This window comes from Alosa alosa, chromosome 2 (assembly GCF_017589495.1).
Source record: "Alosa alosa isolate M-15738 ecotype Scorff River chromosome 2, AALO_Geno_1.1, whole genome shotgun sequence".
Taxonomy (NCBI): Eukaryota; Metazoa; Chordata; class Actinopteri; order Clupeiformes; family Clupeidae; genus Alosa; species Alosa alosa.
This window is the reverse complement of record NC_063190.1, coordinates 37,903,060-37,926,585: the sequence shown is the minus strand read 5'-3', so window position 1 is coordinate 37,926,585 and position 23,526 is coordinate 37,903,060. Positions and strand designations below refer to the sequence as shown.

The 23,526-nt window shown below is 43.3% G+C and overlaps 1 protein-coding gene and 1 long non-coding RNA gene across 3 annotated transcripts; one reads left to right on the top strand and one right to left on the bottom strand.

The window, feature by feature from the left end:
- The first annotated feature begins 939 nt into the window (after window positions 1-939).
- On the top strand, window positions 940-21,914 carry samsn1b (SAM domain, SH3 domain and nuclear localisation signals 1b). 2 transcript variants are annotated; one of them, XM_048237794.1, is made up of 8 exons: window positions 940-1,068; window positions 2,825-2,905; window positions 4,355-4,491; window positions 7,264-7,396; window positions 10,778-10,929; window positions 13,553-13,762; window positions 18,718-18,871; window positions 20,171-21,913. In XM_048237794.1, the coding sequence occupies exons 3-8, from the start codon at window positions 4,420-4,422 to the stop codon at window positions 20,389-20,391; spliced, it is 942 nt and encodes a 313-aa protein (XP_048093751.1). In that variant the 5' UTR covers window positions 940-1,068; window positions 2,825-2,905; window positions 4,355-4,419; the 3' UTR covers window positions 20,392-21,913. The 2 variants fall into 2 exon arrangements, with proteins under 2 accessions (XP_048093751.1, XP_048093752.1); XM_048237795.1 differs by lacking the exons at window positions 940-1,068; window positions 2,825-2,905 and having other exon boundaries at window positions 4,360-4,491; window positions 20,171-21,914.
- Window positions 14,887-15,752, bottom strand: LOC125291188. Its single transcript, XR_007192945.1, has 3 exons — window positions 15,736-15,752; window positions 15,390-15,448; window positions 14,887-15,004 (listed from the first exon to the last, which is right to left on the bottom strand). It is a non-coding gene; the product is annotated as an uncharacterized LOC125291188 (long non-coding RNA).
- Window positions 21,915-23,526: the final 1,612 nt, after the last annotated feature.

Here is a 23,526-nt window from a genome sequence, read left to right as displayed (position 1 = left end):
GGTTTTAAAAAAGGGTCCTATGTTCCCCGGTCCCATACAAAGCGGGGAACATAGGACCCGGGGAACATAGGACCCGGGGAACATAGGAACGCTCCCATCCACGGCACTTCAGCCGTGGATGTGGGCATGGGAGAGCAGTGAGGGGTTAGGTGCCTTGCTCAAGGGCACTTCAGCCGTGGATGTGGGCATGGGAGAGCACTGCTCAACCACTTCCCCCGCCCACATTTTTCCTACTGGTCAGGGATCGAACCGGCAACCCTTCGGTTTCAAGCCCGAAGCCCTAACCAGTAGGCCACGGCTGCCCCTACGCCCATAAATGTAAATGTAAAGATGTAAATCAGGTTTCTAGGCCGAGTACACTTGCGTATACAAGGAATTTGGTCTCTGCATTTATCCCATCTGTAAATTAGTGAACACACAGAGCACACAGTGAACACACAGTGAGGTGAAGCACACACTAACTCAGAGCAGTGAGCTGCCTGCTACAGTGGCGCTCGGGGAGCAGTGAGGGGTTAGTGCCTTGTGCAGGTTATGTAGCAGTTATGCTCCAGTCTTTGGCCGTCCTATAAGGAAATAGTGATGTAAAGCTAGATGATGCAACACTAACGGTAACTAGCCAAATAAGAACATTGCAGTGTCACATACGGCAGGATCACATGCAGTGCCAGAAAAATATACTGAGGTGTGTCTCTCTCTCTATATATAGTGCAGTCAGATTATTGACAAAAAATATTTTTTCATGTAAGATTTGTTTCCTGTTGTTGTACGTAGGCCCCCAATAAAAAAGGCCACAAGCTTGTGTCTTTGATGACAGATAAAAAGTTTGCTAAGCCACTGACATCCTGCCCAGTGTAAAGGAAGTGTGTGTCTCTTTGCCTCAAATGTCACAACAAGTTTTAACACCTCCGAACACACGTACTGTAGCAACCAGCTCTCGAGAAACAAACTTCATGAAGTAGACAAAATCCAACTAAACAAAAGCAAACTGAACTGAAAAACAAAAGCAAACTGAACATGCTTCATAGAAAACCGTCAAATGCATCTGACAAACCAAAGAATAAGCCGAGGGTAAGATTTGCCAAGATTATTTTTAGGATTAATTGAAAAGTTTTGTTCAGCTTTTATATTTCATGGCACTAGAAAAGCAAACTGAGAGAAAATGGAGAAGTGTGTCACCATCGCTCAAAACCGGACCAACACTTTGCCTTCATGTTATAGTGACAATATTGTCCTGAAATGATGAAAGTGCTCAACATACTCTGAGAAATGGCATGAATGTGTAAAGAACTGAAATGATGAAAGTGCTCAACATACTCTGAGAAATGGCATGAATGTGTAAAGAACTGAAAAGATGAAAGTGCTCAACATACTCTGAGAAATGGCATGAATGTGTAAAGAACTGAAATGATGAAAGTGCTCAACATACTCTGAGAAGTGGCATGAATGTGTAAAGAACTGACTCTACTGTGTCTGATAAAGTGCTGGGACTCGGGACTTGGGGATCTGTACTCAGTGCTGTTTACTTACTCAGTGCATATTATATTCTAGTGCTGTTTACCTGGGGACCTGTACTCAGTGCATATTATATTCTAGTGCTGTTTACTTGGGGACCTGTACTCAGTGCATATTATATTCTAGTGCTGTTTACTTGGGGATCTGTACTCAGTGCATATTATATTCTAGTGCTGTGCTGGGATGTGGCTGTATATCTATGTGCTGGGATGTGGCTGTAGTACTCAGTGAATACTACAGTACAGTGATCTATATCTACTGCATGTGCCGGGACGGCTATATTGCTGTGCTGTATATCTATGTGCTGGGACGTGACTATAGTACTCATACTTTAGTGTTGTGCATTATCTATGCATATCTTAGTGAGTGGACTCTACCTCCACTCCACTCACAATGGAGCACTTTCTGTTAAGTGGCCTGAGTAAATGATTGTTCACACGTGCTTGTCTGACTGTGGTTTATATATGTGCTTGTTTGACTGTGGTTTATATATTATGTGCTTATTTGACTGTGGTTTATATATTATGTGCTTGTCTGACTGTGGTTTATATATGTGCTTGTCTGACTGTGGTTTATATATGTGCTTGTTTGACTGTGGTTTATATATTATGTGCTTGTTTGACTGTGGTTTATATATGTGCTTGTTTGACTGTGGTTTAAATATTATGTGCTTGTTTGACTGTGGTTTATATATGTGCTTGTCTGACTGTGGTTTATATATGTGCTTGTCTGACTGTGGTTTATATATGTGCTTGTTTGACTGTGGTTTATATATTATGTGCTTGTTTGACTGTGGTTTATATATGTGCTTGTTTGACTGTGGTTTAAATATTATGTGCTTGTTTGACTGTGGTTTATATATGTGCTTGTCTGACTGTGGTTTATATATGTGCTTGTCTGACTGTGGTTTATATATGTGCTTGTTTGACTGTGGTTTAAATATTATGTGCTTGTTTGACTGTGGTTTATATATGTGCTTGTCTGACTGTGGTTTATATATGTGCTTGTCTGACTGTGGTTTATATATGTGCTTGTTTGACTGTGGTTTATATATGTGCTTGTTTAACTGTGGTTTATATATGTGCTTGTTTGACTGTGGTTTATATATTATGTGCTTGTTTGACTGTGGTTTATATATGTGCTTGTTTAACTGTGGTTTATATATTATGTGCTTGTTTGACTATGGCTTATATATGTGCTTGTTTGACTGTGGTTTATATATGTGCTTGTTTGACTGTGGTTGAAATATGTGCTTGTCTGACTGTGGTTTATATATATGCTTGTCTGACTGTGGTTTATATTGTTTGCACAGAGATCATCCAGCTTTGGTAAATTTGACACGTTCAGACATCAAGCTCGCCAATCCAAACCTGATGAGAATACCGTTACTGTGGTACGAACAGCAAACATTTTATTTTCTTGTGTGTTTGTGTGTGTGTGTGTGTGTGTGTGTGTGTTGAACCGGGGAAGGTTCTGTTGTGTGTGTGTGTGTGTGTAATGGTAGTAGCAGTAGTAGTAGTAGATAACTTTATTGTGTGTGTGTGTGTGTTTGTGTGTGTAATAGTAGCAGTAGTAGTAGATAACTTTATTGCCCCCGTGGGGCAGTTGGATTTGCAGCACAGTCGCAAGGCACTTCATGACAGGACATCAGACATATGACACCAAACAAATAGTCCATACATCAGACACAGACAGACATAACATAAAGGTCATACATCACACACTACAATACACTATACACCCTTGGGTATGACCTGGCCAGCTGGACATCTAGCTTATTTTGACTGATTTAAGGCTTTTATTAGCTTGGGTTTTCCCATGCTGCCTTACGCACGCAGTTTTATTCACGCTGCTAGGCAACCTGGATACCATGGAGCAAATTTTTGCCTCAGTTAGGGGACCAATCACAGAACGGAGGGAGGGCAGCGAGACGATGACGACACACCGTAGCCGTTATGAGCTACGTACAGACGCATTTGATAGACATTCGTAGCGCCCAATAAATGGCTCTGGGCATTCGTAAACCACGTTTCAAATACGAGAAAATTAATGTCTAGTTCTCAGACCCCATCTCGATGAGATGAGGTCTGACATTAGCCAGGCTAGGCTTTTATTGCTTGTGGTACAAAAAAGAGTTTGGATCTGTTCTTGGTCAGGAGGGGTGGACAGAAACAACGCCTAGATGGCAGTAATTTAAAATGAGATGCCAGGGGGGTGTGTAGTCACATACAATGTTATTGGCCTTTCTCACCAGTCTGTCTTTGTGTGTGTGTGTATGTGTGTGTGTGTGTGTGTGTGTGTGTGTGTGTGTGTGTGTGTGTGTGTGTGTGTGAACCGGGGAAGGTTCTGTTGTGTGTGTGTTTGTGTTTGTGTGTGTGTGTGTGTTGAACTGGGCCGGTTCTGTTGCTGTCTGGATTGGGGCGGGCGGGGGGTGTTATTTTTTCTCGTTTTGAATATCTATCTGAAGTGTGTGTGTGTGTGTGTGTGTGTGTGTGTGTGTGTGTGTGTGTGGTTACTACTATGGATACATAATAGTTTATTATATTTAAGTACACACTGCTTAACTTAGGGAAGGGAGAGGAATGCATCAGCTTCATCTCACTGCGTGTATGTGCGTGTATGTGCGTGTGCGTGTGTGCGTGTGTGTGTGTGCGTGTGTGCATGTATGTGCGTGTGTGTGTGTGTGTGTGCGTGTGTGCGTGTATGTGCGTGTGCGTGTGTGTGTGTGTGTGTGCGTGTGCGTGTGTGTGCGTGTGTGTGTGTGTGCGTGTGCGTGTGTGTGTGTGCGTGTGTGTGTGTGTGTGTGCGTGTGTGTGTGTGTGTGTGTGTGTGTGCTCTAAAGTCCTCTGCAGAGCCAGCAGAGACCCTGATGTTGACCAGGCGAGACAGGGGACCATCGGGCAGAAGATGAAGGCCATCTCCATGACGATGCGCAAGCGCATGGGCAGGAAGTACATCAAAGCCCTGTCGGAGGAAGCGGTGAGTGCGATGTGTCCGTAACCATAGCGATGATCGTGTTCTCTGTTTGTGACCGTTTTGCACTGATGACATCATCAGTACTGAAGAAAAGAGAAGGGAAGTTCACCGAGTGAGTAGAGTAGAGATGAGTAGAGTAGAGTAGAGATGAGTAGAGTAGAGTAGAGATGAGTAGACTAGAGATGAGTAGAGTAGAGTAGAGATGAGTAGAGTAGAGTAGAGATGAGTAGAGTAGAGTAGATTAGAGATGAGTAGAGTAGAGATGAGTAGAGTAGAGTAGAGATGAGAAGAGATGAGTAGAGATGAGTAGAGTAGAGATGAGTAGAGTAGAGTAGAGTAGAGTAGAGTAGAGTAGAGTAGAGATGAGTAATCGTTTCAAGAATATTTGCGTCTCAACACGACTCAACACGTTACTTCATATTCCAGGCCTATAGGTGGCGCTGTTTCTGTTATAGAAATTCACCAGAAACAGAGAGGAGAGGCGCATAAAGCAGACAGTAGAAGAAGAAACCAAACACTAGAACAATATGACGAAAATGGCTAGTGCAGGGAAACCAGAATCGTTTGTGTGGGCCGATAGTGAACTGTCAACTGTAGTCAACTGTAAACGCATAAACTTAACTTTTACAGTTTGTGAAGGGTGCAGTCCAGTCCTTTATTTGGTGAGCGCAGGTTTACTTGCCTTTACTTTCTTTGGTTGTGTAGTCCGTGATTCACATTAGTTGTTGTCTATCACATAAGTACATAGGCTACTAAACGCTAGGCCTACCTAAGCTATTCTGGCACCACATTTATAATAATACCATTACACACACACACACACACACACACACACACACCTCTCATGTCTCAGTTCTCAACACACACACACAGACACAAAACTCTTATGTCTCAGTTCTAAAGAGTAAGGAAGCTTGTGTGGGGATTAAAGTCTTTGGTCCCGGGGTGTGTGTGTGTGTGTGTGTGTATGCGTGTGTGCGTGCGTGTGTGCGTGCGTGTGTGTGGGGGAGGACCACGCCCTCGTGTAAACTAGGATACTGAGCCGCTTTGGCACATGTGGAATTAAGCACGTCACGGCAAAGGCGATGGGCTTTTAGTTGATTTCACTTTCTAAACTGCACACACACACACACACATAGAGAGAGAGAGAGAGAGAGAGGGAAAGAGAGAGAGAGAGAGAGAGGATCGGAAAGGGTTTGATTGTGAGGCGTGTGAGAACTGCCTTGTTGTGCTGTGGTTTGTGTGTGTATAGTTCACTGTTCATTTAGCCTGGCCAGCAGAGTAAGGTGTTAACCTAGGTCATGGGTTTGATACCGTGGAAACAGTCACAGGTTTGATACCATGGAAACAGGCTCAGTTTTGATACCGTGGAAACAGGCTCGGGTTTGATACCGTGGAAACACTTTTTCTATTGATATATATCAAGTAGATGTGTATTTTATGTTGTTTGTAGGGATAGATAGATAGATAGATAGATAGATAGATAGATAGATAGATAGATACTTTATTGATCCCCAGGGGAAATTCAAGATTTCAAGGTCTACAAGGTCTTCAAGGGTTGGGCACCGGCATTCAGTTCCAATAGGTAACCAGCGACGAGGCAGGCACTAGTAACGACATCGAATAACAACATGGCCGGCGCAAAGGCAGACACTAGTAACGACATTGAATAACAACATGGCCGGCGCCGAGGCAGACACTAGTAACGACATTGAATAACAACATGGCCGGCGCCGAGGCAGACACTAGTAACGACATTGAATAACAACATGGATTGCGGTGCCAATAGGTAACCGGCGCCGAAGCAGACGCTACGACATACAATGCATCACTGCACGTCATGCGCCATCTGTAGCATCTTGCTTTGATAGCACCACATGTTAACATTTAGAGATATGGCAAGCCCTCTGTATAAACTTGAAAGCAGAGGACAGATTGATTAGGCTACTTGCCATTGTGTGGAAGCCGTTTTAACATTCAAAATTATGGCAAGCCATCTGCAATTAGAATTATGCCTGGAAGCAATGCTACTACAGATATTGATAATAAACTAAATATATAGTTCAATTTCATGTTCAAATGCGTCTTATCAATCAACAAAAGCAAGTCATCATTGGTTTGGGCATTTTATTGTAAAAACAAAGTACCAGTTCTGGTACTGTTTTAAAAGTATTGATTTAGCACCGGTGTCGGATAAAACCCAAACGATACCCAACCCTAGTTGTATGTGATGTCCATATGCCATATGTGTGTATGGCATGTTGTATGTGATGTCCATATGTGTGTATGGCATGTTGTATGTGATGTCCATATGTGGCATGTTGTATGGGATGTCCATATGTGTGTATGGCATGTTGTATGTGATGTCCATATGTGTGTATGGCATGTTGTATGTGATGTCCATATGTGGCATGTTGTATGGGATGTCCATATGTGTGTATGGCATGTTGTATGTGATGTCCATATGTGTGTATGGCATGTTGTATGTGATGTCCATATGTGGCATGTTGTATGGGATGTCCATATGTGTGTATGGCATGTTGTATGTGATGTCCATATGTGGCATGTTGTATGGGATGTCCATATGTGGCATGTTGTATGTGATGTCCATATATGGCATGTTGTATGTGATGTCCATATGTGTATGGTATGTTGTATGTGAAGTCCATATATGTCCATATATGTGTATGGCATGTTGTATGTGATGTCTATATGTGCTCTATGCATTATTAGTTAGTTACTAAAAGTCTTCATGTACCTTTACATGTGGTCCAGGGGGAGGACACTGAGGGAGACCATCAGACCGAAGGGGACGCAGGCACCGGCACCGCGCTGGCCAAAGCCCACAGGACGTCCAGCAACTCCCTGGAGAGCCTCTACAGCCTCCACAGTGGACAGAGCTCTTCCAGTAGGAGACTAATCCTGCAATCTCAGTCCATGTTGTCCACTGTATTGTCCACTGTATTGTCCACTGTCCATATTATCCACTGTGTGTGTACCCAGATAGCAAACATACACTGGGACGGAACTGGGCCACACCTACCACAACGTCCGGCACGGATCTGCATAATGGACCTGATCCGGCGTCCAAAGCGCTTTCGGTCCAAAATTGGTCTGGATCCGTTTGACGGATCTGGTACCAATAAGGGCTAAGACTGGCCCAGTTCCGTATGGTAGTCTGTGTTACTGGCGTGTTCCAGATCTGTTTATCATATGCAATCTGGGTCCGCTTATTGTGTGTGGTACGGACCCGTTTATCAGACATCAGCCCGGCTTTATTTGACATGTGAAATGTGATTGGTAATTAGGGCTAATTATCCTGAAAAATCTGTTTGCTACACATTTGCTAACAGGTTCGTTATAGGTTCACCCAGGCTAAAGTTCGTAACGTTTTCCCAACAGCTCAACTGATAAACATAAGCTAGGCTACAAACACAAGGCGGGTAAAAAAACTTTACACATAAGTGTCTTATTATTTTTTTTATTCAACAACCTGGCTGTAGAAGTGCAATCCCAGACAAAGTTTAAGTCGTGTTAATTCCACTGTTCCCATCGATATTCAGGCTGTCTTCCTCAGTCATCTCCATGGTCAATCTGAAACAACAAAAAATAAACATGAGCCATTTATTCCTTTTTGAAAATAGGTTAAGTCACAATTACACTCGTTTTTTTATCAGTGATCCTGTTGGCGTTAGCTGTTACCAAAATAGGCTAGTTATTGTGATGGCTGTTTTGCTCAAGCTAAGCTAGTAGCCTAGCCTATATTGCTGGAAAATAATAGTATAACCTTACAGTAAAGTTATCAATCGCTCGTTTGCTTATTGTTGTCTCTGAATAAACCAACAGAGATAAAAAGCAGAAAAGCAGAGCCTACCTTGAAAAGTTGGGCTGTCCTAGTCCAGGCTGGCAAATCATGTCAAAAGATTGACAGTGAGCAAACCAAAGATCCTTGATTAGCGTTACTGCTTGGACTTCTGCATGCGTGGCAAGAATATGGGGTTGTCTCATAGCACTGTTTGATCTGACACAAACAACAATTGACTACTTTTACCACTGCTAGGTAATAATAAAAATAATGAAACGAGCATATGATCAATACTGAGCCAACTATATCTTCTTTTCCAGCCTTACTGTAGAAATGGAAGTGGCCATGGGAACATAGTGCACCCCATGGTTTCTAAATTTGTGCCATTCAAAATACCTTTTTTTCTTTAGCAGCCAGTTGACAATGAAGTAGGGAAAGGTCAATTTAGCAGAATCAGCACCTTAATTAATATCATTACCACCTGGGTCTGCTGTGAAAAATGGTCCTTGGCTCATATCCATTATCACAGGTTTGGGCCAAATCGGTGTTTTTGTATTTTAAAGCATCTCCGACTTCCAGTTGAGTTGCGGAAGTGGACCTGGGACAAATCTGTAAACCGGTGATAAAACAGCATTGCTAGCAGAGCTGAAACCTGTATCAGGAGCAGACCTGGCCCACAGTCAGATACCGTATGTCGCTACAAGTGGATCTAATAGCTTTTATGCGGATCGGCCCAAAGGAAATTGCTATCTGGGTAGTTGTGTGTGATGTCAATAAAGTATCTAACTATCTATCTATCTATCTATCTAGTGGACAGAATGAACAGCTGAAGGCCCTATCTAAGAATAGAAACATGCTACCAAATGAACTAGCAGGCTGGCAGCGTGCTGACCTCGGTTAACACCAAGGTGCAAACAAATATAAATGGCAAAATATTGTTTTTTGCTCAAAATGAATGATTGCGTCCTGTTGTAAATAACTGCCCACCACTGTTTTTAAAACAATGACGCATTAAAGGCTTGTGGCATGTTGAAGTTGAACAGATATGAGCTCCTGAGTTGTATATCAGAGATGAGGCGTGTGTGATGTGTATTATGTGTGTAATGTGTTTAAGGTGTGTGTTATGTGTTTAACGTGTGTGTAACGTGTTTAACGTGTGTATGATGTGTGTAATGTGTGTTATGTGTTTAACGTGTGTGTAACGTGTGTAATGTGTGTAAGTATAAGTATATATACTTTTTTGATCCTGTGAGGGAAATTTGGTCTCTGCATTTAACCCAATCGATGAATTAGTGAAACACAAACAACACAAAGTGAACACACAGTGAGGTGAAGCACACACTAATCCCGGCAGTGAGCTGCCTGCTACAACAGCGGCTTCGAGGGCAGTGAGGGTTAGGTGCCTTGCTCAAGAGCACTTTAGCCATGGCCCACTGGTCGGGGCTCGAACGGGCAACCCTCCGGTTACAAGTCCAGAGTGCAATGTGTTTATATAATGTGTTTAACATGTGTGTAATGTGTTTAACGTGTGTGTGATGTGTGTAATGTGTGTAATCCCTGCTGAAAAAAACAGCCTGACCAGCTAAAGGTGGTTTGCTGGTTGACCAGCTTCTTTGACCACCCTATGATGGTTGACCAGCTAGACCAGCAAATCTCTTGCGAAAACATACCTTCATCTGGTTTACCCACCTAACGATGGTAATTCAGCTGGTTTTGCTTGTTGTACCACCTCAAGCTGGTCATTTTAGCTGGTGTTGCTGGTCTACACTGCTGGTTTAACTGGCCGTGCCAGCTTATGTTGGTCAAACCAGCATGACCATCTTACACCAACAATGTCAAGCTTGGCAAGCTGGTCACCAGCATGACCATCTTGCACCAGCTGTATCCCACACGACAGGCTGGTCAAACCAGCATGACCGGCTTCCTTAGATGGTCACGCCAGCATATCCAGCAGGTGGTCCAACCAGCTACACCAGCAAAGACCGGCAAGAGCTGGAAGAAAACCAGCTAAAACCAGCTACCAGCACAAGCTGCTTTCTAGCTGTTTTTTTCAGCAGGAATGTGTGTAATGTGTTTAACGTGTGTGTGATGTGTGTAATGTGTGTTATGTGTGTAATGTGTTTAACATGTGTGTAATGTGTTTAACGTGTGTGTGATGTGTGTAATGTGTATTATGTGTGTAATGTGTTTAACGTGTGTGTAATGTGTGTAATGTGTTTAACGTGTGTGTGTGATGTGTGTAATGTGTTTAACATGTGTGTAATGTGTGTAATGTGTTTAACGTGTGTGTGTAATGTGTGTAATGTGTTTAACGTGTGTGTAATGTGTGTAATGTGTTTAACGTGTGTGTGATGTGTGTAATGTGTTTAACGTGTGTGTAATGTGTGTAATGTGTTTAACGTGTGTGTGATGTGTGTAATGTGTGTAATGTGTATTATGCGTGTAATATTTTAAAAAAGTGTGTAACGTGTGTCCACTACCCAGGCGGGATCACCAGCGGCTCAGAGGGCTTAAGCAACAGGGGCAGTGTGCGGCTGGAGGAGGAGGTCCCCTACACGGGGCAGTTCTGCGGCCGAGCCCGTGTGCACACTGACTTCCTGCCCAGTCCCTACGACAACGAGTCCCTCAGACTCAAGGTGAGCACACTGACTTCCTGCCCAGTCGCTCAAGACTCAAGGTGATCAGCCCAGTGGAGACTGAGCTCTTTTTACCTGATACAGTGTGTTCCTCCATGTTCTCCACCTGATAGAGTGCGTTCCTCCATGTTCTCCACCTGATACAGTGTGTTCCTCTATGTTCTCCACCTGATACAGTGTGTTCCTCTATGTTCTCCACCTGATACAGTGTGTTCCTCTATGTTCTCCACCTGATACAGTGTGTTCCTCCATGTTCTCCACCTGATACAATGTCAAGTCAAGTCAAGTTTATTTATAAAACATATTTCATACACAGAGGTCATTCAATGTACTTTACATAAACAAAACCAAATAATGATAACAAATAAAAGCATAGAAGGCCAATATAGTCAAAGAATAGTTCAAAAGGTAAAGATCATAATAAAAAGAAAACATAAAACACAAGGTAAAATCATTTAAAAATAGAGATTGATTAAAAAGACAAAATAAAAGACACAAGGTAGAATAATTTTCAAGACAGATTCAGAAATTATAACTCAGTGCAGTTAGCAGAAAGCATCTGAGAACAGTTTGGTCTTTAAGTCTAAATTTAAAACAGTTGGCTACAGTTGGGGCGTTTTTGATGTCATCCGAAAGTTGGTTCCAGAGCTGAGCCGCATAGCAGCTAAAAGCTGCTTCACCATGTTTAGTTTTTTTTGTTCTTTTTTTTTATTTGCAAACATCATTGACATTACAGAAAATGCAACACTACGACATGCACATGAATACTACATACGACAAACAGACGTACATTACATAAACACATACTGTAACTTAACAAGACATCACATTGACTTGGCTTCCACAAACATAACACAACATAACATTAATAACAGAAAGGCTAAGGATGATTTATGTCCAGGATGATTACAGATATGATTATCAGGGATGAAATTGATGACCGGAATGAAAAGAAGGGAGGATGGGGGTGCGGATGGTTAACCTGACCCTAGCCAGATGAATGTCGTTCCACTTAGCTCCGCCTAGCTTCACTCACATCCATCTGGGACCTCTTCCATTGAGAGTGATTTCTGCAACCGACTTTATGGTTTAGCCAATCAGGACGCAGGGGCGGGAGTTTCATAGATGTGACATAAGCGTAGAAGCGACTGTGAGTCTGTTATTAGCGTCCACGGGTTGGCTTCGATGTGAGTGGTTGAAGTAGCACGTCAATAGATGACGGACAAGTGGCTTACTCAATCATATGCAAGCATTTTTTGATTAGGCCCAGCCTTCTGAAGCAACACTTCAATGGATCGGTTCAAATTCATCTGGCTATTGCCAGGTTAGCGGATGGTAGCTCTGAGAGTGTGAATGAGGTGGTGTTGGGATGGGGGTGGGGATGGGGGGTGAGGGGTAGTGAGTATGTGAGGATGTATGTGTGTGTGTGTGTGTGTGTGTGTGCATATGTATAAGGCTGGCTTGCTGTTGGGCCAGGAGGAGAGAAGCTGGAACATAGAGAGGGAGGGTTTCAGAGGAGAGGAGTTGTAATTATTCTATTAATGATAAGTATAATAATAGGAATAACTGATTGCCTGGTTGATTGCCTGACTGATTGCCAACCTGGGCACCCATTAATGGCCACAGTTCCACCCAGCCCCTGCAATACTGCGACGAGCTGACAGAGGGGAGGACCTGCGTGCCACCCATCGGCCCAGGCCCCCAGCATATGCACACATCCCCCACTACCACGACCAACCACACCTGTTTAGTTCTAACAGCAGGTTTTACTAGCAGGTTTTTCACCTGGGACCTGAGAGGACGAGAAGGTGTGTACTGCTGAAGCATGTCTGACAGGTATTTAGGTCCTGCTCCATTTACTGATTTATAAACAAGCAATAGTGCTTTAAAGTCAATTCTGTGACTTACTGGAAGCCATTGCAGGGACTTGGAGTAATGTGGTCAGTTCTTTTAGTTTTTGTGAGAACCCTAGCTGCTGCATTTTGAATCACCTGAAGATGTTTGATGGACTTTTTAGGAAGGCCTGTGAAAAGTCACACTGTAGTAATCAACTCTGCTGGAGATAAATGAATGAGTTTTTCTAAATCATCTTTTGAGCCCTCTAAGTTTGGCAATATTGGTACCTGATACAGAACGTTCTCCACCTGATACATTGTGTGTTCCTCCACGTTCTCCACCTGATACAGTGTGTTCCTCCACGTTCTCCACCTGATACAGAACGTTCTCCACTTCATACAGTGCGTTCCTCCACGTTCTCCACCTGATACAGAACGTTCTCCACTTCATACAGTGCGTTCCTCCACGTTCTCCACCTGATACATTGTGGGTTCCTCCACATTCTCCACCTGATACAGTGTGTTCCTCTACGTTCTTCACTTTATACAGTTTGTTCCACCACGTTCTTCACTTTATACAGTTTGTTTCTCCACGTTCTCTACTTGATACAGTGTGTTTCTCAATGTTCTCCACTTCATACAGTGTGTGTTCCTCCACATCAATCATCTGCTTTTCAAGAAAACTGTGACATGGTATTGCATGCCAGTAAGATGACTAATCGCTGATGGCATGCATTAAAAGTTTAGGATTAAAAGTTAGGATTTTCTAAAATGTTCTTGTTTTGCAGGTGGGGGACGTGATTGAGGTCATCAGCAAGCCGGCCATGGGCATCTGGACGGGCCTGCTGAACGGCCGCGTGGGCAGCTTCAAGTTCATCTACGTGGACGTGCTGGTGGAGACGGAGCCGGAGCCCCGCAGAAGAGCCACGTCCCAGGGCAGGAGGCGGCGGCCGCGACCCAACACCCTGTTGGAGCTCCTCGCCTGCCTCAACCTGGAGGTGCGCACCCAAGAGCAATGGAGTCTAAACAACCAAGAATGAGTCCACATGTAAACATGCGGTAATCAGGGCTTTTGTTTAGGAGCAAACATGCATTAATCAGGGCTTTTGTTTAGGAGCAAACATGCGGTAATCAGACAGATAGATAGATACATTAAGGATCCCCAAGGAGCATGACAGTCTGGGGTTTGCCACTCTGAGTATCATTTTGGTGTTGAGTGACGACGCAGACACAGGCGACACCGATCTTCAAAGCCACACACCCCCTAGCGTTATGGAGGTGAAATGCACCATGATGCAAAGCAACCCCAACGCAGAACCCCAACGCAGAACCCCAACTCTGAAAGGTTCTGAAAGAGTTGAGGCAGAAGCATGCTGCAGGCTTTAGACCGTGTCCAGAGGTAGACCCGTGCTAGACCGTATGCATATGAGGTAGACCCGTGCTAGACCGTGTCCAGATGAGGTAGACCCATGCTAGACCGTGTGCATATGAGGTAGACCCGTGCTAGACCGTGTCCAGATGAGGTAGACCCGTGCTAGACCGTGTGCATATGAGGTAGACCCATGCTAGACCGTGTGCATATGAGGTACACCAGAGGTTCCCAAACTGTGAGGCGCGCCTCCCCTGGGGGGCGCCAAATAATTTGAGGGGAGGCGCGGAAGGTTGATTCAAAAAAGAAGGAAAAACGTTTATTTCATGTTAGTACTATCTATGTTTTTTTTTTCAATGATTATGTAATTGTCAACATTATAAAATCGAAATAAATCATAGAAGAGATGTATACTAAATCTTTGGGATAGTGGAAAGTATTATTGATCCCTATCCTGAGTGAGAATGTATTGTGCCAAACTTCATAAAGTAATTTAGCAACAGTGCCGCCAGCCGAGCTAGCTGCAAGTTACCTGTGAACGGTAACTTGCAGCTTGAAGCTTGAGCTCCAAGCGGATTTGTACACGCAGCCTTACAACACTGTAGCTCTTCGAGTCTCATTGCATTGCATAGCATAGTATAGCACAGATTTAAGTGGACTGAAAGTGAATTAACTGAAGTGAATATCATTATTTGAAAATGATTGTGGAGGGGGGGGAGGTGTCACTGTTTTCAGAGGGGAGGCCCACGTTGATGGAGTTTGGGAACCCTAGAGTTAGTGTGACCGGTGGAATACACTCTGCGTTGTGATTTGCTGTTTTTGAGTGACTGACGTGACACGGGATGACGATGTATTCGCGGGCTTTTATTCTCTCTGCAAAACAATAGGGACAATACAGTGAAGCAGGCAGTAGGTTCTCCTTCCCCCAACTCCTCTTCCCCAAAGTGACAGAGACAGGGCCAAAAAGCACAGGTAACCCACACAAAACATACTAAATACAAAATACAAGATATAAAATAAAAGTAACATCAATCATTACATTTAAAAGGTTAACACAACTAGTCGCTAGGATTTAACCATTAAACTATGCTACCTAGCCTAGCTCCTGATAGAGACCTAATGGAAGTAGCTAGCTAGTATGGCTAACTTAGTTAGCAACTACGCTAGCGGGAGCTAGCATGCTAATTAACTGTACAAGGTTACAAGCAAAATAACACCATGACAAAGTGCTAAACAAACAGAAAACAATGACACACCTGCAAAACAATAGGGACAATACAGTGAAGCAGGCAGTAGGTTCTCCTTCCCCCAACTCCTGTGGTGAATTATAAATAGCATGCTAAGTACTAGCGATCGCTAACAACATACAGTAGCATTATACAGGGTACAGGCTGCAGCCACAGGCTAGTCACAGGTTCATTTTACACCATGTGACACGAAAGTACAAAATATAAAGAAATAAACAAGAAAGCTCCATAATAGATAAAACAAAGTGTACAGAAAGTAAATATAGGTAAAGTGATAGTTATGATAGTAGTGAAAGACAGTATAGGGTGAAGATATTTAATATAATATGAAAGGAGGGATAGACAGATAACATACCTCTTCCCCAAAGTGACAGAGACAGGGAAGAGGTGAAGGGCACAGCCAAAATATGAATATGAAAAATTGATACATTAGAGGGGGCGGGAGACTACGGAGGCCCACTAGGACTCTCACTGTACTGGCGATACAAGGCAGTGTGTCAAGGCAAAAACCATCTTTGTGTAATTATAAAACAATAGAAATGTGACCTGTTACATTAGCACTGAGCAGCTAGAGTTAGCACTCCTAGAAGCTAGAGTTAGCACTTAGCAGCTAGAGTTAGCACTCCTAGAAGTTTAGCACTCCTAGAGGCTAGAGTTAGCACTTAGCAGCTAGAGTTAGCACTCTGAGCAGCCAGAGTTAGCATTCCTGTAGTAGACCCAGATAGCAAACATACACTGGGACGGAACTGGGCCACACCTACCACAACGTCCGGCACGGATCTGCATAATGGACCTGATCCGGCGCCCAAACGCACATCGGTCCAAAATTGGTCTGGATCCGTTTGACGGATCTGGTACCAATAAGGGCTAAGACTGGCCCAGTTCCGTATGGTAGTCTGTGTTACTGACGTGTTCCAGATCTGTTTATCATATGCAATACGGGTCCGCTTATTGTGTGTGGTACGGACCCGTTTATCAGACATCAGCCGGCTTTATTTGACATGTGAAATGTGATTGGTAATTAGGGCTAATTATCCTGAAAAATCTGTTTGCTACACATTTGCTAACAGGTTCGTTATAGGTTCACCCAGGCTAAAGTTCGTAACGTTTTCCCAACAGCTCAACTGATAAACATAAGCTAGGCTACAAACACAAGGGGGGTAAAAAAAACTTTACACATAAGTGTCTTATTATTTTTTTTATTCAACAACCTGGCTGTAGAAGTGCAATCCCAGACAAAGTTTAAGTCGTGTTAATTCCACTGTTCCCATCGATATTCAGGCTGTCTTCCTCAGTCATCTCCATGGTCAATCTGAAACAACAAAAATAAACATGAGCCATTTATTCCTTTTGAAAATAGGTTAAGTCACAATTACACTCGTTTTTTATCAGTGATCCTGTTGGCGTTAGCTGTTACCAAAATAGGCTAGTTATTGTGATGGCTGTTTTGCTCAAGCTAAGCTAGTAGCCTAGCCTATATTGCTGGAAAATAATAGTATAACCTTACAGTAAAGTTATCAATCGCTCGTTTGCTTATTGTTGTCTCTGAATAAACCAACAGAGATAAAAAAGCAGAAAAGCAGAGCCTACCTTGAAAAGTTGGGCTGTCCTAGTCCAGGCTGGCAAATCATGTCAAAAGATTGACAGTGAGCAAACCAAAGATCCTTGATTAACGTTACTGCTTGGACTTCTGCATGCGTGGCAAGAATATGGGGTTGTCTCATAGCACTGTTTGATCTGACACAAACAACAATTGACTACTTTTACCACTGCTAGGTAATAATAAAAATAATGAAACGAGCATATGATCAATACTGAGCCAACTATATCTTCTTTTCCAGCCTTACTGTAGAAATGAAGTGGCCATGGGAACATAGTGCACCCCCATGGTTTCTAAATTTGTGACATTCCAAAATACCTTTTTTTTTTTTTTTAGCAGCCAGTTGACAATGAAGTAGGAAAGGTCAATTTAGCAGAATCAGCACCTTAATTAATATCATTACCACCTGGGTCTGCTGTGAAAAAATGGTCCTTCGGCTCATATCCGTATCACAGGTTTGGGCCAAATCGGTGTTTTGTATTTTAAACTCATCTCCTGACTTCCAGTTGAGTTGCGGAAATTGGACCTGGGACAAATCTGTAAACCGGTGATAAAACAGCATTGCTAGCAGAGCTGAAACCTGTATCAGGAGAAGACCTGGCCCACAGTCAGATACCGTATGTCCGCTACAGGCGGATCTAATGGCTTTTATGCGGATCCGGCCCAAAGGAAATTGCTATCTGGGGAAGCTAGAGTTAGCACTCAGTAGCTAGAGTTAGCCCTCCTAGAAGCTAGAGTTAGCACTCCTAGAAGCTAGAGTTAACACTGAGCAGCTAGAGTTAGCACTCTTAGCAGCTAGAGGTAGCACTCCTAGAAGCTAGAGTTAGCACTGAGCAGCTAGAGTTAGCATTCCTAGAAGCTAAAGTTAGCACTGAGCAGCTAGAGTTAGCACTCCTAAAGGCTAGAGTTAGCACTCTGAGCAACTAGAGTTAGTACTGAGCAGCTAGAGTTAGCACTGAGCAGCTAGAGTTAGCACTCCTGGCAGCAAGAGTTAGCACTGAGCAGCTAGAGTTAGCACTTTTGACTTGTTTGTAACAGCTTTTTGTTGATTTGTCTGTCACTGTGGAAACACTGATGTTTGGAAGATTTTTTTTTTTGAGGTCAGTGTGGTGTGTCTTATTTGGTTTGTGAGGGAACATATATTGTGTCGTATGGTTTAGGTTTTGTGATGAAATGCTAATGTTCCATTCTTTGTGCTGAAATGTTAATGTTTTCTCAGTTCCATTCTTAGTCTGTATCCACAAAAACACATAATCTCTGATGCCTCTACATCGATCGAGACAGTAGTCAGGTTTTATGTTGAAATGCTGATGTTTGGGGAGACGTGGGCAGCCGTGGCCCACTGGTTAGCACTCTGGACTTGTAACCGGAGGGTTGCCGGTTCGAGCCCCGACCAGTGGGCCGTGGCTGAAGTGCCCTTGAGCAAGGCACCTAACCCCTCACTGCTCCCCGGCGCCCGCCCGTTGTAGCAGGCAGCTCACTCGCCGGGTTAGTGTGTGCTTCACCTCACTGTGTGCTGTTTGTGTTTCACTAATTCACTGATTGGGTTAAATGCAGAGACCAAATTTCCCTCACGGGATCAAAAAAGTATATATACTTATATATACTTATACGTGTGCTTTCTATCCACAGAAACATGCTTTGTCTTTGATGCTTTGTCTTTGATGTGTAGGTTTCGTGTTGAAACGCTGATGTTTGGGGTGTGTTTCACAGTCCAGTATGGTTTTCCATGTACAGGAACACGCCTCATCTCTGATGCTGAACGGATACCAGACTGTGGACGACCTGAAGGAGCTGAAGGAGCAGCACCTGATCGAGCTGAACATGACCGATCCAGAGCACCGCCACCGACTGCTGGCCGCCACAGAGTGTCTGCACGAGCCAGAGCCCAGTGAGTACCGAGGGCCGCTGCAGCTGACGCAGGTCAACTGCTGTCACCGGGCCTGATCACTGTCTTAATCACAGGGCCTGATCACTGTCTTAATCACCGGGCCTGATCACCGGGCCTGATCACTGGCTTAATCACCGGGCCTGATCACCGGGCCTGATCACTGGCTTAATCACAGGGCCTGATCACTGTCTTAATCACCGGGCCTGATCACCGGGCCTGATCACTGTCTTAATCACCGGGCCTGATCACTGTCTTAATCACCGGGCCTGATCACTGGCCTGATCACTGTCTTAATCACCGGGCCTAATCACTGTCTTAATCACCGGGCCTGATCACCGGGCCTAATCACCGGGCCTGATCACTGGGCCTGATCACCGGGCCTGATCACTGGGCCTCTCCTAACACTCTTTATAAACACGCCATGTGTATAAAAGTCCTGAAGAGACCTTGATAAAAGTGGTCTGAAAGCTCAAATCACGTGAAATGCCCACACTTTTGCATGTTTTGGAAAAAATGCTTATCTAATATTATCTAACCAAGTGTTGTTAATCTTATATCAAGATCAAAAAATCTGTTGGTATTGTTTTCAGTATAAAGAGACTTAGCTAGCGCTTTCTTGAAAATCATTTGACTTGAACAAGCAAATCATTTGACTGAACAAGCAAATTTGTCCTAAAAACAAGCAAATTTGTCTGCCAGTGCGTTGAGTAAATTTGTCTTGATAAGATAAATGATAAGTTAAAATGATGTTTCAAGAGAGCGCTATAATCTGCTCATACTAAAAACAACACCAAATAGATTTTTTGATCTTAAATAACACTTGGTTAGGTTGTATTTTTTTATCTTAAATAACACTTGGTTAGGTTGTATTTTTTTATCTTAAATAACACTTGGTTAGGTTGTATTTTTTGATCTTAAATAACACATGGTTAGGTTGTATTTTTTGATCTTAAATAACACATGGTTAGGTTGTATTTTTTGATCTTAAATAACACTTGGTTAGGTTGTATTTTTTGATCTTAAATAACACTTGGTTAGGTTGTATTTTTTTATCTTAAATAACACTTGGTTAGGTTGTATTTTTTGCAGTGAATGCAGGTTAACATGGGGCAAGAAGCTCATAACAGAAAGGCAGGAAATGGCCTTGAGGTTGGTGTGGTTTTTCGCGCTAGCTAAATATCTCTCATCGTTTCTCATATTTCTGAAGAGGCGAGCTCGCTAGTGAACTGAAGAGATCAGATTTGGGTGGAGGTGGAAAAAAGGCTCAATTAAAAGTTGTTGTTGTTGTTGTTGTCGTAGATGCCCTGAAAGATGGCGAGGCTAGCGAGGAGCCCACGTCTCCATCTGAGGCCCAGGAGGCGGAGTTGGAGAAGGCGGAGTCTAAGGAGGCAGAGTCTAAGGACTGTCCGCGCGACTCGGGGTGCTACATCCCCTCCGACGTCTCAGACAGCACCAGCAGCAGCAGCAGGGACGACTCGGTCAACCTTGTAGCGCTCAACACCTCACCAGCAGAGGCCTGACACCTCAACATGCCCACACACACGCACACACACACACACACCCATAACATGCACACATACAAACACATAGACACACACTCACCACACCCATAAGATGCAGACGAGACTCTCAAGCGCGCTGGCCTGTTCTCTCCATCCGCTGCGGTCTCCTCGGCTGGACCCGCTGCAGCTCCAACACCACATGGCTGGACTGTCCTTCTGTTGTAGGTCCCCAAACACACACACACACGTCGACCCCCAAACACTCACACACCTCCACACACACACCTCGGCTCCTCGGCTGGACCCGCTGCAGCTCCAACACCACATAGCTGAACTGAACACCACATGGCTGAACTGAACACCACATGGCTGGACTGAACACCGCATGGCTGGACTGAACATCACATGGCTGGACTGTCCCTCTGTTGTAGCATCACATGGCTGGACTGTCCTTCTGTTGTAGCATCACATGGCTGGACTGTCCTTCTGTTGTAGCATCACGTGGCTGGACTGTCCTGCTGTAGCATCACATGTCTGGACTGTCCTGCTGTAGCATCACATGGCTGGACTGTCCTGTTGTAGCATTTGATTGTTGTACTGTGCGGTTGCTTTTTCTATGTTACTTGTGCACCGTCTATTAGCATGTGGCTCTGCACCCCATAATAACCCTAACTCTGCACCCCATGCCGTGTAAGATTTAGAAGCATTTCAGTTAAAGAGTTATTTGTTTTGGTGGACATGTCTATAGGCAGGAAATGTTCAGTTATTGGTTATTTCTTCTTTAGAGACTTCAGTGTGGTGTTCATTGCAATAGGAAACACACACACACTCAGTTCAGAGGTCATCAGTTCAGAGGCCACCTGATTGACTGTCACCTGGAGGACTGAATCACCCTGAACCCAAAGCAGCTCTGTGCAAATTAGGGTGCATATCAGGGTTCATATCAGGGTCCTTATCTGGGTGCATATCAGGGTCCATATCAGGGTCCTTATCTGGGTGCATATCAGGGTCCTTATCTGAGTGCATATCAGGGTGCATATCAGGGTCCTTATCTGGGTCCAAAGCAGCTCTGTGCAAATATCTGTCTTTGTAGTCTTGGCCAAATGCATGACTGAGACCAACCTGTTATATTTTATGTATCAAATAAATATTATGAATGGTCATAACATACTACAGTTCATGGGCGGGTGAAAAGTTTGCTTGTCACTGTGTGGTGGATGTTCTTCATGTTGTGCAGGCAGACACGGAATATGATAGATAGATAGAAAGATACTTTATACGGAATAAAGCCTCATTCATCAGTTAAGACGCAATCAGAGCTCAACGCTACGTGTTTTTATTCAATAAGATGCTCAAAAGAATCCAGGGGCTTTTTTATCATCAGAGAATGTTTATCATCTTTAGCATGATCTACCTATCTAAGCAAGAAATAGACATTGTTGGCATGATCTACTTCTCTAAGCAAGACATGGACATTATTAGCAGGATCTACTTCTCTAAGCAAGACATGGACATTATTAGCAGGATCTACCTGCTGTATCTGAGAAAAGGAAATAGAGAACTTATGATGATTTGAACACAGACTCCAATTGCATGTGGAACAGACCTGAGTGGTCTATTATAAGATGATAAACGGCGTGAACTGTGTGGCTACTGCTTACTTCTGCATCTTAACTTGCAGGGGCCTTTTGGTCAGATGTAGGGCCCATATATATTAACATACAGTACATGTTATGACCTCTAAGTGTGCAGCGCTATAAAAGAACAAGGCGCAGGTATTTTCCATACAACTTTATTTAATAAAACAATGGCATGTGCAGGTTTATTGTCCTCTACAAATGCTATGGGGAAGAGTTTTGGTTCAGTAGTGTAGGATTTCTGAGGAAAGGTATTCCTGTGCCCACAAGTGTTGGGTGTACGGTGTACAAGGCTGGGTGTACTGTAATTCACATAACACACCTGCAGTGTTGCCTAGAGACACTGGAATTCACACATTACACACCTGCAGTGTTGCCTAGAGACATTGGAATTCACATAACACACCTGAAGTGTTGCCTAGAGACACTGGAATTCACATAACACACCTGCAGTGTTGCCTAGACACTGGAATTCACATAATACACCTGCAGTGTTGCCTACAGTTCACCTTACCCATCGAGCAATATTACAGCCACCATCACAATTGCCAAGACGACCTAGAGCTCACATCACACATCCAACAACTGTCCAAACAGCCCTGTCCAAACACCCCATCCTGCACTTGGCAGGGGAACCTCAGCTATCACGTAATACACCTACTCATTCCTCTAATGCACATCAGCAAATAATATACAATATATCAATATCATCAACATTTGTTTGTCAACAGCAAACAACAGTTTATAACACTTGTAAAAGATGCAGTAGTCTGCCACATTGTCTTGAAATAATAATACAAAATAAACATATTTCTCCATGGTCAAATGGAAAGTGAAATATTCTACAAAACTAGCTTCATGTATGCTGGTTGGCAAAATGTTCTGAAGAGCTAAAGGTTCTAAAATGCCTCACTAGATTAAAGGAAAGCGAGTGCATTGACTTGGAACATTTTCATCAAATTGCCAAGAGGTGCAATACACATGTATTACAACCGATAGGTGAAATCTTATTGTCCAGTTGTTTTCAGTAAATACGTCTAGTTTTTTTCAGTAAATGAATAAATGTAGTATGCCAATGTAAGTACAATAACAAACAAATATATTTTATAAAGGCATTTACTGTTAATATCCTCATAAGTAACCCTCGGCTGTGTTAGTTAGCCTTTCCAAAAGGATGATCCACCCCAACACAGTTTAATTAGGAACACATTCACATCCCAATTAGGAACACATTAGGAACACATTCACATCCCAATTAGGAACACATTAGGAACACATTCACATCCCTATTAGGAACACATATACGTGGGATGTTTGGTCCTTGAGGCTTTATCTTCTGTCTAATGTGCTGTTTACACACCAAAGCTGTGGGAAACATCATGTAGTCACTAAAGAGATACTGATACACATACACACACACACATACACACACACACACACACCACGTGTGTCCATCCCTGTATGGTCCTACTTAATGCAGTGAAGCACTTCAATGAAACATTTATACCTGAACTAC